The 14,445-nt window shown below is 42.0% G+C and overlaps 1 protein-coding gene across 7 annotated transcripts in view; it reads left to right on the forward strand.

Moving 5' to 3' along the window:
• The first annotated feature begins 845 nt into the window (after nt 1-845).
• Nucleotides 846-14,445, forward strand: part of CTDSPL (CTD small phosphatase like) — a 79,624-nt gene continuing 66,024 nt past the window's right edge. For 5 of the 7 annotated variants that reach the window (XM_062505950.1, XM_062505968.1, XM_062505954.1 and 2 more), the window contains exon 1: nt 847-1,244. In XM_062505950.1, coding sequence (XP_062361934.1) covers nt 1,169-1,244 — 76 coding nt within the window. In that variant the 5' untranslated portion in view covers nt 847-1,168. Of the gene's footprint in view, nt 1,245-14,445 lie in introns of all 7 variants that reach the window. The other 2 variants (XM_062505934.1, XM_062505942.1) reach the window with 2 other exon arrangements.

A 14,445-nucleotide genomic window follows, 5' to 3' on the forward strand; every position in this document is an offset into this window, starting at 1 on the left:
AGCTCGCGCGGGGTACTCAGTGGCTGACACAATGTCGAACTCGCTGATCCCACAGCCCTTTTCCCACCTAAACAATTCCGACTCCGTGATTTATCTTTTCCCGCGCAGCCCGAGGCGGGAAATGGCGGCCGAATTTCCCCCCCCCCCCCGCTCCCTCACGGCTCTCCGGCCCCGCCTTCCGCCTCAAGCCACGCCCCCTCTCCGCCCCGCCCCGCCCCCTCTGTGTTGTGGCGCTGCCCGCCCCGCCCCGCCCCGCCCCTCCCCGCCCCGCCCCGCCCCGTTGTTTACCGCGCACCGCCGGGCGCTGCCGCTCCCGCCCCTCGCTCCGGACCCGGCGCGGGGCGGGCCGGGCGCGCTCACGGGCTCGGGGCGCGGCGGCGGCAGCAGCGGCAGCGGGCGGGTTGTGGCGCAGCGCGGGGAGCGGCTCGGCCCCTTTCCCCTCCCTTCCTCCCCTCGCGCCGCGCTTCCCTCCGCGACCCGGGAACGGGGGGAGGAGGAGGAGGAGGAGGAGGAGGAGGGGGCGGCCCGGCCCGGCGTCGCTCCGCCGAGCGCTGCCCGCGGCAGGAAGGGGGGCGCGGGGATGAGATAAGCGCGGGGGCGGGTGGCGGGGGGGGGTATGTAGGGGCGGCTCAGGTGGATGCGGGGGGCGGCGTGAGGCCGCGGGGGGAGGCGCGGAGCGGAGGGACGGGGGCTCTTCCCCCGCCTCGGGAGGCGGCGGGGGCTCGGGGGGAAGCGTTCGGCGGGCTTCCCGGAAGGGTGAATTGGATTAATTCTCCCTTTTTTTTTTGTTTTTTGTTTTTTTTTTTTTTTTTTTTTTTTTGGGGGGGGGGGCGTTTGCGCTCTTTCCCCCCCCCCCCCCCCTTCGCCGTGCAGAATTGGCGCCGGTAGGAGGCCGCGGTGGCATCGCGTTTGAGGGCCTTCCCACCCCCTTCCCCTCGGTTTCGCTCCCGGAGGTGTTGCTTGTTGAGGTTTTGGTTGTTTTTGTTAGTTTTTTTTTTTTTATAGTTTTTTTGAGGGTTTTTTTTTTTCAAATGCAAACCTGAGTCTTGATTTTTTTTTTTTTTTAAACAAACAAACAAACCCGCTTCCCCCCCGCCCCCCCACCCCCTCCCGCACACAAGCCTGCCTCTGAGAGGGAAATAGCCAGGTGGAATCTCACTCTGTTTCCATGGACAACCCGTCCATTATCACCCAGGTGACTAACCCCAAAGAGGAGGAGATCCTGTCCTGCACTCAGGATAAAGGTGAGCTGTTTTCTATCTTTCTCCATGATTCTCCCTCCCAGTTTAAAAATGCACGTAGTAACAACTCGCATTCTTCAGTGACCGTATAATCTTCTCTAGGCTGCTGGGAATAGAGGGCTTGTTGGGTTTGGGCCGGTTATTTATTTTGTTTTTGTTGGGTTTTGTTTTGTTTTGGTTTTTTTTTTTTTGGTTTTTGTTTTGTTACGATTTATTTTGTTGGATGAAAGTATTTGCATGAAGGGTCTCTGAAGCTCCTTGGTGGATGCAGCCGAGAACTTGCTTAAAGTGTTTAAATACCAAATTTTATCAGTCACTAAAAAAAATACACTCTTGTTCCTCGAGGTTTGAGGAGGTAACTTTATAAGGTGGTCACTGTGCAGTTAGCGCCCTGCTCCAGGGAAGGGATACCTGTGCTGGGTGTGTTGGAAGGTTTTGAAATATTGGCTGTACAGATTTTAAATTCTTTTACCCTCTCTCTTCTCTCTTCTTTTTTTTTTTTTTTAAAAAAAACCAGATTTCTTTCCTATATTCCTCCCTGCCTCCCATTTTAGAATCTGTGCAGCTTTCAGGTTTGTTGGAGGTCACTTGTGCTCCTCAGAAAGAGACAGGCTACTTGTAAAAGCAGGCTCTGTTTAACTCCTTAGGTAAATAGTTATTGCTTGCATAAGGCATCACACTTGGATTGGGATTTACTCCCAAATGAGATGAATCTAGCCTTGCCAAAAGGAGCTGCTTCCCTCAAAAGTCTGGATGTTGACGAGTGCCCTTAACCTTGTTTGCTTTTGGAAGCTTGGAGCAGTCTTGGGGCTGTAAGTGGTTGTGTCCTTGTGTCTGGTGGGTGAGCAGGAGGGTTCAAGTTCTGGGGGCTTTTTCACAGCCTTGGGAAGTTATTTGGATATCACTCCTATGCTTTGTTACAGGCAGTGCTGGTAAATAGGGGAGAAAGGGCAGAAATTAGAAATCAAGAGTTATGTCCATGTTCCTTGGTAGGTACGGTCAGATCTCTGAGTGGTTGTCTAAAATGGTAGATGGATAGCTCTCCCCCTGAAATGGATGGATTTAGTGCTCAAGAAACTTGCCTTTTTGTGTGGCTCATCTTGGAAATAGTGAGGGCTCCTATGTTGTTGGAGAAGTTGTTCCCAGTTACTTTTGATTGTAAGGCCATATGTGAAATCTGTCTTCTTGTTTCACGAGTGCTGACTGCAGAAGTATGGAGGTAGATTAAAAAAAAAAAAAAGCTATCAGGTTTGGAGGGTGTTTGAACAAAAAAAAATTATATTTTCCGTATAGGAGTGTTTATGTAACTCTTTAATTCCTTTTGGTCATGAGATGATACTTCTACCACAAGACCTGGTTTAGCTCAAGAGATTTCTGATGCTTTCCTCTGTTTTGGCAACGTGGTGCATGGGGTATCTACAGTAAATAAGGTGCTGTGCTCTGCCTACCACATCTCCTAAAACCTGGTTTGGGGTAGACATATGTGATCCTGTGCTCAGATGTTGTGGTTTTAATGGCCTGTATTATTGTATATAATAGAAGGGTTTCGTTAATATCCGTAGCAGCTGCTTGAAATTTTAGTGTAAAAAAGCCAGTTGAGACAAGCAGAGGAAGATTTGACAGCTCGGAATAAGAGTAGGCATCCACATCAAACAAGTGGCTTCGGAGTCCTCGGCAGAGCGAGTGAAAATATGCATCTAACTTGCATAACCCTGCAGTAACTTGCATAATGTGTATTGTGTTCTTGCTATTGGTTTGTCTTTGGCAGAAAATCGTGATGGTCTTCCTTGCAGAGAAGGAGCTTTTCAGGCTTCGTGTTAGCTGGGCTGGGCTGGGGGAGAGGGGAAGGAGGGGAGCTGGAGTTGGAGATGAGGAAACTCCAGCGTCATCTTCAAGCAGGAGGTGAATTATCTTTTTTTTTTTTCCGGCTTTTTGGGTGTGTTTTTTTTTTTTTTTTAAATGTGGTTACAGTGCATGCGTTGGATTGACGATGAGCTCTGTGGTAAGACTTTCATATCACTCCAGAGCAACTTTTGCAGCAGGAGGGCTGCGGGTCTGTCCGTCCTGAGCTCTCGAAGGAGAGTGCTGCTTGCTCCAACCTCTTCCACTACAGGTTTTCCCAGTGCTCGAGGTATGGAGCTTGTGGGAACCCGTTGCTCTACCTGCTTCCCTGGCGTGGCTGCACATCACCTCACCCAGTTTTCTGTCAGATTTCTGAGCGGTTTTAGCAGAGCCTTTAGGTCCGGTGAGCTTCAAGAGAGGGGAAGAGAATCCAGCTAAGGCTCCTAGCAGGGAGGCTGGTGCTGAGTCTTTGCTGCTAATTCAGGTTGAGCTCGGTGTATTGGTACAAAATGGCTCACAAATATGTTAAGGCATAATGAATTAACTCTCTGTTTCATGAAATCCAGAATCAGCTGAGCCTGAATTCTGGAATTTTGTGATACGGTGAAATGCAGCAGCACTGTGCTGTGGGAGCCAAGGCTGTCCAGTTTAATGAAAAGCTGTTTTTTTTTTTTCCTCCGAGTTTAGCATTTGGCTGCAGAAGTAAATTCCAGGATACTAAGTGGCATGTGGTGGCTTTGGGAATGGGGATTTTCTTAGGGTTGTTGAGACCTTGTGTTGGTATTTCTCGTGGAGAAAAAAAAAAAAGGAAAGCATTTATTTTCTTCTTGTTAAGCTAGAAAGAAGCAGTTCCAGAGTAACTGAGCAGCTGCTAAATAATGTATGTGTATACCTTCAAGGTTTTGATTTTTTCCTAAGATTTTTAAGCTTTTAATCAGATGTGAGAACAGCATTTAGCTTGATTTATTTTTTTAAATATATTTATGTTTTAAAAGGAATTCGATGTGCAGTATAGGCTTTTGCCAGATTTCTCCTGTGCAAGGGAGTGAGGTTGGCAAGAAGCAGAGCTGGTTCTCTGGTCCTGGGGCAGTTATGTTTTTAGGTAAATGCTGTTTTTACAAATAAAAATGCTCGAGCATTTTCTTGCTAGTCCAGCTGTTTTGAAAAATTGCTGTTGAGATAAGTGAAGCTGTGATAACTTGTTAAGGGGGACCATATAAACATTAAGAGGGATTTGTTAATGTTTATTTTTTAAGAAAAAGCAAAAAATTCTGAAGGTGGAAAAAAAAAAACAGGTCTTGGTATGTGAACCATTCCCTAATATGTTGCCACATGGTGGTGCACTGGATTTAGTTGTCTGTCAAAATGAAAGCTGAGCATGGAAGGTTTGCTACAATCATATTTTATTATTATTATTGTAATGTTCTCAAATGCCTGTGGTGTTGGTGCTGCTGGAGGATTTTGGTCCCTATCTGTGTTGTTAAATTAGTTCTGGGAAATAGAAACTTAGATTCTCCCAACTGGAAATGATACGTAGGTGCCTGGAAGTACTTTGAATACTAAATTCACAGAGAATTCAGTTCCCTGATAGTTTTTTAAGTAACAGAAATAGTAGTTCTTTACAGAAATATTTCATGTTGTGGTCACCTGGTGCATCTGGAAATTGGGAACGTTAATAAACTTCAAGCTAAAATGGAGACCCAAGTATGTGAGGTTTGTTTTATCAGGGGTAAATGTGAGCAACTAAGGAAAATATAATTAAAAAGTACAAAATAAAGCTAAAGTTGGGATCTTTGTAAATCAGTACAGATAAAATGGACCAGATATTTTATTTTTTGTTTTTATTAATTCATATTACTCATAGACCTCTAATGCAAAATCTGTATCGTAAATGTATAGAAAACTGAACAGTGCTGACAGAGCTGTTCAGAGTGTGGTCATGGATGGGCAACAGGCATTCAGTCCAAAGAAATTAATTTCCCTTTTTTTACCTGCCTGCATTAATTTGATCCTCATAAATGATGCAAAATCTTGGCTGTTTCCAAGTGCTAAGTTAAATAGCAGTGAAAAACAGTCCAGTCCTTCAGGTACCTCCTTCAGGCTGTGGTGTTTTGTTTTCTGTCTTTGGATACATCTTTCCTGACTTCTGTAAAATTTGCCTGTCAGCTGAGTGTCTGTTTTCAGTTATTTAGAGTAACAGAATGTTTTAGTGTCCCTACAGATGTGAATTGTCTTCTGCAGTAAATTATATGAAAAAGGTTCACAGTAGAGCCTGAACCATTAGAGTTTTTTTTTTTTAAATCACAGGGTGAGTCCCTGAGGATGTTTTCACAAACTTTTTTGCCTTCTTTTCTTTCAAATAGAATTGGAAAAAACAGCAATGAGAGCAATACTCATTATAATTTTAAATAAGGAGTTCTGAGGATCTCAAGTTAAAAGCCAAAATAAGTGTCTTTAATTGTGTCTTCAATAAAAAAATGTTTTGAATATAGCTGAAAAAATATACTTTGAGTGTACTTTTTTTTGCCATTACATCACCAAGATTCAGAGTACTCCAACACTTGAACATATGTTAATGATCCTGAGACATTGTCTCAACAGATTTTTATAATATTGACTTCAGAATTTTAACGCTTAAGTTGCCTTTAAAGGGGAGGGGAAAAAAAAAGGTGGAAACTACTCCAGCAGTCCACTGGAATGTGAATTGCTCACAGAGGGTAAAATTTTAAATCATTAACTAATGACATAGTTGTTACATGAAACCAGAGTAGCCATACAGTAGGTTTTATGTTCCAGGGAGACTGTAGTAACCTGTAGTAACCCAAGATTTGATTTAGGATTGCAGTTAACAGGCAGAAGTGTGCTGGCAGATAGGGATGATAATTTGCCTGAATACCATATATTCATAGTCTGTAACCTGCATTGTGGTCATTTCTTTGCTGTGTTTGTTGTCACCTTAAATTCATACTGGTTTCAATGCAGTGGTTTAACTAAAGTGTTCAGAAGTTTAACATGCCTTTAGGAAAAAAAAAAACCCAACAAAGTTGACCTACATTTTGTTAATTCAGTATTCAGAAATGCAAATAGCATTTTCTGACATAATCAGTAAAATGCAGCGTGATCGATACCACGCTTCAGCTTTCAGAGTTTAAGCTGAACATTCCAAATAAGCCTCTGGGTAGTGGGCCCTTTTTTGTTTCTTTAAAGGGATAAAAACTGAAATGTTGAGAAGGCAAAAGGCCAATTGAAATGGAGCTCCCTGACTTGGTCTCTGTTGTGAAGGACATTCCTGTTGCCCTCATAGATAGGTTTGGCTGTTGGAAGCTTGTTTTGCCATCATGAAACAATTTATGAGTTTGACTGTCATGTAAAGGTTACTGTTCTGACATGAAAATGGTTGTAAATTAGATCTATCCCACAGTTTTTATATATATGTCAAATCTTTGCTGTTCCCTCTGTAAGCAAGTGCACTTCTGTTATCTACTGAATTTTAAGTTGTTGACAATGACCACGGTGGTTGGGAGTCAGTATTACATTTTCAATTAAAAATCCAGTTTCAGGCAATCCTGGATATGGAAATGATAACTTGGGGTTGAATTTGTCCATTACTCATGCCCAGCCAACAGAGATTTAGACAATTGTCTTCGAAGTTTTTCTGTCCACAGGAGCTAACATTTTCTTTAAAAAAAATAAAAGAAAATAATAGGGAAATTATGTACATTCTTCCATAGGTTTTGCTCACTGTGTGAATCCATAAGGGAAAATGTGGCTGATCACTCTTTTTCCTCCCTGCCTGGGGGATATGTCTTGCTGGAGAAATGTGGATATATGTTCCTAGGAAGGAGCAGAGAGCTGCCAGAGTGCTCTGTTTGGGGGACAGAGCAGAGTATGAAATCCTGACTTCTGGGGCTGTGGAGCCCAGGCAGAGGCTGGTGGTGGGACAGGGAGTCATTCTGGTGTTTGGGGTAGGCTTCCAACCTGCCCTGACCACTCCTGGGCAGTGCCTGCTCTCCTGAGGAGCTCTGAGGGTCTCTGCCCACCCGTTTGGGTGGCTCTGTGGGTCTCTTGTCCCAGCTCAGAATTATTTCCAGGAAGGGATGGAATCTTCCAAGCTGAAACAAGAGAAGGGCTGATAAAACCGTGACGGGCCAAGCCTGTTCAGATGTTTATAAAGATCACATCTGGATTGCTGGTGAGGGTTGTAAACCATCCCCTGCCTCTAAGCAGTGGAAGGCTGGCTGGAAAAATCTCCCAGAAACATTCAGCTACATCTTCTAAGTCTCCATGAGTGGGTTCTGGTGGGTGTTCCTGCTCTAAGCTGCATTTCCAGTGCTCGGCTCCAGCAGGGTGACATCTCACTGGGTTTAAATTGTTTGCTGAGCTCCCAGAGCTGTAGGCAGGCACAGAGGGGAAAAAAGCCTTTTGTGCTTCAATGTCATCAAAGACACTTTCAAGAGTTTAATGTTGGAAATGTTAATCTTCTATAAATTATGCTTTTGCTGGGGTTTGAGGGGAGCTTGCTTTATTTTTACTTGGAGAGGTTGAGGCATAAAATGGACATGGATAGGGTGAATATGGAAAGCATACGTAGCTTCTAAATAGATCTGAGTGAAAGTGTGTTCCACGTGATCTGCTGTGGTATAATTTTGGCCTTTTTTTTTTTTTTTTTTTTTTTTTTTTAATTTCTGGAATGTTTTCTGTAAGACAAAAAAAAAAACTACCAAGACTCTTACACAGTCCAGTCCTTTTCAGTGCCAGCTGCTACTGTGTAACACAGACACTAGCAGTAAAAATATCTACTTTAACCAAATGAACAGAGCAAGTCCTGCTCTGAAGTTTGTGGGCTTTATTCAGCTGTTATCAAAATGATCACTTGCAAAGTGCCACTTCTTGTTTTCTTTGTACAAGATAATAAAGTATGATTTGTACAAAAAAGAACCCAATTATTAAAAGTGATTGGCTGCACTAAAAGCAAGAATTCTGTTATCTAGAAAATTTATGGTGAGTTAAAGCTGAATAAATATATGATAGACTTGGATTCTAAGGGTGTCGGGGGGTTTGAAATGGGATTTCTTTTTCTTTATTTGTTTTTTTCAAGAAACTGTTAGTCTCTTCTGAATGTTTATTAGTATAGTTAAAGCCTGACAGATGGGTAAATAAGACTCTTCTGGACCTATTTTGTACAGAGAAGCGGCCCCAAATAATGCATCCATTTGATGCATCAAATCTGTCAAAATCTAACGTGTATGTAGCTTTTAAAATGTTTTTAAAATATTAGGACCGGTTTGTAGGAGGCAAGTAATTCATGAATGTCAGCCTGCAGTTACAGTTTGCATATTGGTGATATTGTTTAAAGTCAAGTCCTCTGTGCTGAGAAGCTGGCCAGTTGTTTGCTGCCACTGTTGCAAACCTTATTTTCCTGGTAGCAAGTGAAGTATTGATTCTTATTCACTGCCATGCTCTCCCCCACCCCCGCAGCCCTCTGCTTCCTGACTTGTCCTCCAGGATTCCCGATGGAATTGGCAGTAAAATGAATCTTGCTGTTTCCTGGCCTGCTGTAATGAGCAGTAAAATTTGAAACTTTCTTGTTTATTTGATGATTTGCGAAGCTTGGCTGTTCCTTTGTGTGGGACTCCTCCCCAGCTCTTGAGGATGAGCTCCTGCCTTTGGGGACACTTCGGGGTAGATAAATCAGTTTCCATCCTCATAATCACCATAAAGAAATTCTGCCACAAAGGTGCTGTTATAGTGAACATGTGTGGCAGAATCCAGGTGTGTTTTCTTGAAGCAATGGTAGTGAAGAGGTTTTTTTAAGAGATACAAATTTTATACAAAGTCATTCTGGGCATGCATTTAACAATTGGCAGACAGTGCTGCTTTATTTCTATCTACAAAAGCTGTCTTGTATTTTCATGCCTGAGTATTTACATACTTGCATACGTTACCCATGAGTGCACGTACATGTGGTTACCAGGGGTCTGATTACAGGAAAGCTTTCACAGGATCACAGAATGCTTTGGGTTGGAAGGAACCTTAAAGCCCATCCAGTGCCACCCTTGCCATGGGCAGGGACACCTTCCACTGTCCCAGGTTGCTCCAAGCCCTGTCCAGCCTGGCCTTGGACACTTCCAGGGATCCAGGGGCAGCCACAGCTGCTCTGGGCACCCTGTGCCAGGTTCCCACCCTCACAGGGAACAATTTTTTCATAATATCTCCTCTAACTCTGCCCTGTGTCAGTTTTAAGCCATTCCCCCTTGTGTGTCCTTCCATCCTTTGTCCCAAGTCCCTCTCCATCTCTCCTTGAGCACTTTTAGGCACTGGAAGGGTCTCTAAGGTCTTCTAGAGCCTTCCATTCTCCAGGCTAACACCCCTAACCTTTTTGTTTCCCTGCCAGAGTTTCTCTAGCTCTCAGGTTTTTCGTGGCCTCCTGGTGTTTCTGCAGCAGGTCCACCTCAGTAATGCTCAGAATGGTGGGTGTAGATTTTGAAGCTGGTTTGCAGTGTAAGGTTTGCCAGTTTTTCCTAGTGATAGTCTGATAGAGGCATTCTGCTGGGGAGAAGTCAGTAGTGACACATTCCTAGAAAATACTTAATCATTTATATATCTGCTTCAGCCAAGCACAAAGAAAGGTATAATGTTTACCACCTGGAGAGAAAGGTACAATTATAAAGTATCTCATTACAAGTTCACAAAACCCTTAACATTTTTAAAAAATGGGCTTATGGGACTTCTTTTAACTAAAATTGGTTAAAGATATACATTAACAATTTGATGAATGCAGTGTAAAGTGAAGCATTTCAGGGAAAACGCTTAAGTATGTATTTCACAGGGATTTTTTGGAATTAATCTTTGACCTTTTGGGGTCTTTTTTATAATTATCTCGCTTGCCTTGTTTTGCCTTTTTATCTTCTCATCAGAAGAGCTGGAGTACAAGAGCTGCCTCTTTGTGCTCTGCTGCTGCAGAAGCTGGAGGGGCTGACCTGTTTGGTGGCTGTATTCAGGGATAATTCTGGTTTAATGGTTGGACTCTTATCTCACATCTTTTCCAAGCTTTGTGATTCTGTGAGAAGCTGTAGTGGATGTTTGGGGCTGAGGTGGTGCAGTGAGGAGCCTTGGACAATACTGTAGGGACAGATTATCTCTTGGCAAGTTGGCCAGGCTGGTGTAGGAGCTGTCTTATAAGGAGAGATGTTCTGTGTGTTGAAGTTTAGGAAGATAAAGGTCTTTTATCACCTCCAGTGGATGTTATGCTGTATTTAAAGGGAGGAGATGCATGAGAAATAACCAGAATAATAGAGTAAGTATTCTAGGGCTCTCCTCAGCTGGGCTTCAGAGTGAAAGGCAAAATGTCCCATTTGGGTCAAAGCAAATGCTTGATCCTGCATCATACCAACGAAGAAATGGTTTCCGAAATTGTTTGTCCTAAACAGGATTAACTGGCAGCAATTTACATTTGTTGCAACTGATGCAACCTTTTAAAGGTACTGAAAAGCAGTATTACAAAGGTAGTGATTGTGTTTCAGCATTTGAATTGTGTGTCATCAGTCATAGTATGGTTTGGATTGTAAGGGGCATTAAAGATCATCCAGTTCCAACCCCCTGCTATGGACAGGGACACCTTCCACTAGACCAGGTTGTTCCACCCATCCATCCTGGCCTTGGACACTTCCAGGGATGGGTCAATAAAGGAAGGAAGGGTAAAATTTCATTACGTATTTTCATTACACATTACAACTGAGCACATCAAGTGTTTGTGCTTCTATTTATCCTGAACTCACCGACAGTTTTCCTGTGCTGGGTTATGGGTGCTGGAAGATGATTACCTCTGCCAAGTCATTTGTTGGCCAGCTGCCAGTTCTCATTACTTTTTATGATGAGAAGCTGATTTTGTTGAGAATCCGCAAGTTGAAAATGTTTTTGAGAGTTTTGGAAGTGGAGAAGGTGGGAAGGTTATGTTAGTTGGGGAGTTGAGGAAAGAAAATGAAAAGAATACTGAATGCAATCTGCAGAGCAATTCATTTGCTAATTACACATTGACATAAATTGGAAAGTCCCAGAAGGAGGGGGTTTACAGCATAACTGGAAAACAATTTGCATCTGTGTAGAGGTCTGTGCTTATCCACAAAGGAATGAGATTTTAACTGGATTTGTTTAATCAGGTTTATCGTGAGTGCATAGTTACTGGCTTCCTTTTTCCTCACATTGCAGGATCTCCTGTCTTTCTGGAAGATTCCCTCTTGTGCTGAGATTAAATATTTCAAAGAAGGATGTATGATGAAGTTTAATGGAAGTTGAAAGTGAAACCTAAGAAAAACCAGAAAGTGTCCTTCTGAATTTTAGAGTGGATTGAATACATGAATGTTTCTGGCTCCAGATTACCATGATAAAACTGACAGCTTAATGCAAACTCGGCCCTGAAATTCAAATGCTTTTTTATTTTTTTCCCTGCCCCTAAGAAATCTGAAACACTCCAGCAAATTCTTGCTGTGTCTTCTGAGAAAGTTGCTAATAACTAATTGTACACATTAATTACATGCTAACTAGTATTGCTACGAAAAGCATTCAGTATTCTGATAGTTTGGGGTTTTTTTCCCTATAAATCTTTCACAGTTGTTGGTGCCCAGCATGTCACCCTGCAGTTGCCTCCACTTGAACAAAACTGGAAATCAAACTTGACAGTTTTGAAATAGGAGTCTCTTTAGGTCTCATGCCTGTATTTACTTGTGCTCTTGCTGCTGCACATCATTGTAAGTTACCTGTTCAGCATCGTTCTAGCAGGCAAGGGAGCTCTGAGAGCAGAATGATTTTAGAAATGCCACTTGTGGCAGTGATGGATTCTTTTCAGTACCTTTAAATCAATCAGTTGTTTATCTTAAACGTAAGAGTAAATACTGTTAATATCTCATGGTACAAAACTGTAATAATATTAAAAGGAGAAAAATGAGCTTTTAGACCAAACCTGCCCCAAATGCAGGAAACAACCTCAGCAGATTCCTAAGGACCAGGTATCTCAGGATTCCTCAGTCAGGTGCCATTTCCACGGGATGCAGAGTAGCATTTAGTAACTAAAAAGAAAAAAAGAGATCAAAAGGAGGTTTTGCTTTGTAGTTTTTCAGTGTGTCCTTTCAGGAAGAGTCCTAAATAGATTGAAACTTTCCCATTTCATTTTGTATAATATCCTGGATTAAGCCCTGAAGTACAAAACTTTATGTTGTCCTTGTGCAGTTGTGGTTCTGTTCAAATACAGTTTCCACCACAGTGAATTTCTGATGCCCCAGATGGTTCTGGTTCTTTCCCCCATCACCCAAAATTATTTGTTTCACCAAACTCTCCTCAAATGACACTTGGAATCTCCTTAAACTGTAAGTCTAAAAATATTGATTTTAGCTTTGCAACATAAAAAAATAATTACCTGTGCTCCTAACAAAAAACCAACACAAATGCCACCCAAGTATAAAATCAAGCAAACCAAAACAAAGCACAGAAACAATTCCCAGTAATATTAGCAGGGATATAAGCTGTGAGCATGAAGCTACTCTTGGAAATGTCTAAGGTGACCTTGTGGTGGTGACCAGGAGGACACAGCAGTAGAATTTTTAGCAAGGTGACCTGGCACTCAGCCTGTGCCACTCTCCAGCCCCTTGAGAAAGGGGGATGCTGGTGTACAAGGGTGTGCATTTGTCTGAGTAATGTTTGTACTAAAACATAGAAGTAACTCTGGTTTTATTTTGGAAGTGTCTTCAATGAGCACTAAAAGACAGATAAGAGTAAAATAAGTCTGGGCTGACTCATTGCAGAATGTGCTGAGATAATCCTGAATTCCTGTTAAGGTTAATATCTGTTTAGTTTAGGCTTTGTTTATACTTGTGCTCTGGATAGGGGGTGTTGGAATTCACTTGAAATAATTTTAGAAATTCTAAAGGTAAAAATTCATATTTTTTTTAGCAAAAAATGTGCATAGTAATTAACAAAAAAAACCCAAACTTTATTTTTTTCTATTGCTGATGGTGAAAGGCTGAAGTAAAGTGTTTCCACAGGCCACTTAAAATGCCAGGTGGAGTCAGATGGGAAAACAAAACTATGGTGCTGTTTTTAAACTATTTTCCAGTAATTGCCAGCCCAATATATGCTGCTCTTTTTTAAAAAAAAAAAAACAAAAAAAAAAAAAAACCAAAAAAAACTCTGCAATTTTTGTTAGAAAGATGATTTTTTAAGTCCCACTGTAGGTGGTCTTTGTATGAATGCCTTCAAATAACAAATGGCTTTATCTTCAATTCTGCTAATAAGGTCAGCAAAGGTTTCTCTTTTGGGTAATAATAAGTTTCAAAGGCATCAGAATCCTGAGTAAAAAACATGTTCAGAGTTATCAGGTGATTGGCAGCTGCTGCTGCTAGGAAGTGTTTTACAGGAATAAACTGGTTTTCTTGCTTTAATTAGGACCATATGTGTACAGCAACTATGATTGTCTGGGAAGCTACATCCTGTATTTTCAAATAGCTGGTAAAATGTTGCAGTTGTGGAAATGACCACCAAGTCCAGTGGTCTTTGAAAACTCTTATTGGTTTTGCTTTCTATTTATTCATTCAAAACAATCAAACTTTGATTGAGGTTTGTTGGTATTGTGCTGTAACAAAATAAATACTGAATATTTTCCTCAGGTGATAAAGTAACTGTTTGGACCCAACATCCGCAAACACCTTTAAAAAACCCACCAAATTCCAAGCCTACTAAACAACTAAAAGACCTGTAAATTGCTGTTTTCTTTGCTAAGTCTGCATGGATTAACTTCTCTATAATCAGTTGTGTTGCATAGTAAATAATAGCAAAAAATATATTGAACAAGAGAAATTAATATGAACACGTTAAATTCTTGATTTGTGATCTGGTGAAAGGGACCATCAAACATTTGCTAGAGAAGTCACTTTTTAATTCTTCTAGAAACAAATTAACACCTGTCAGCTGAGGAGAAGGCTTGAATGCTGGACCTAAAGATAGTTCTTTGGGTAAAAGTGACCACTAACGCCCTTCCCTCTGGAAAACATCCCGTCTATTTATAGCACTTCCCAGAGGATAAATGCAGCCCTTGGAACAGTCACAGCAAATAATACCAATGTGCCTCTAGACCATGATTTGCCTTTTGGTCCAAGTGGCCAAATATGCCACTTTTCTTGGTGACTGGGGTGACCACATCTCATTATTCCTGCCCTGTGTGGAGCCAGGAGGTGTCAGGAGATGTCCCAGGGCACTCCCTGCCCATCACGAACTCCCCTCTCTGTTGGCTGGGGTTTTTTGTTGGTTTGGGTTTTTTTTTTTCTGTGTTTATTCACAAACACCACTGTGTATCCATTTCAGCCTTTTTTTG

Source organism: Cinclus cinclus, chromosome 1 (assembly GCF_963662255.1).
Source record: "Cinclus cinclus chromosome 1, bCinCin1.1, whole genome shotgun sequence".
Classification (NCBI taxonomy): Eukaryota; Metazoa; Chordata; class Aves; order Passeriformes; family Cinclidae; genus Cinclus; species Cinclus cinclus.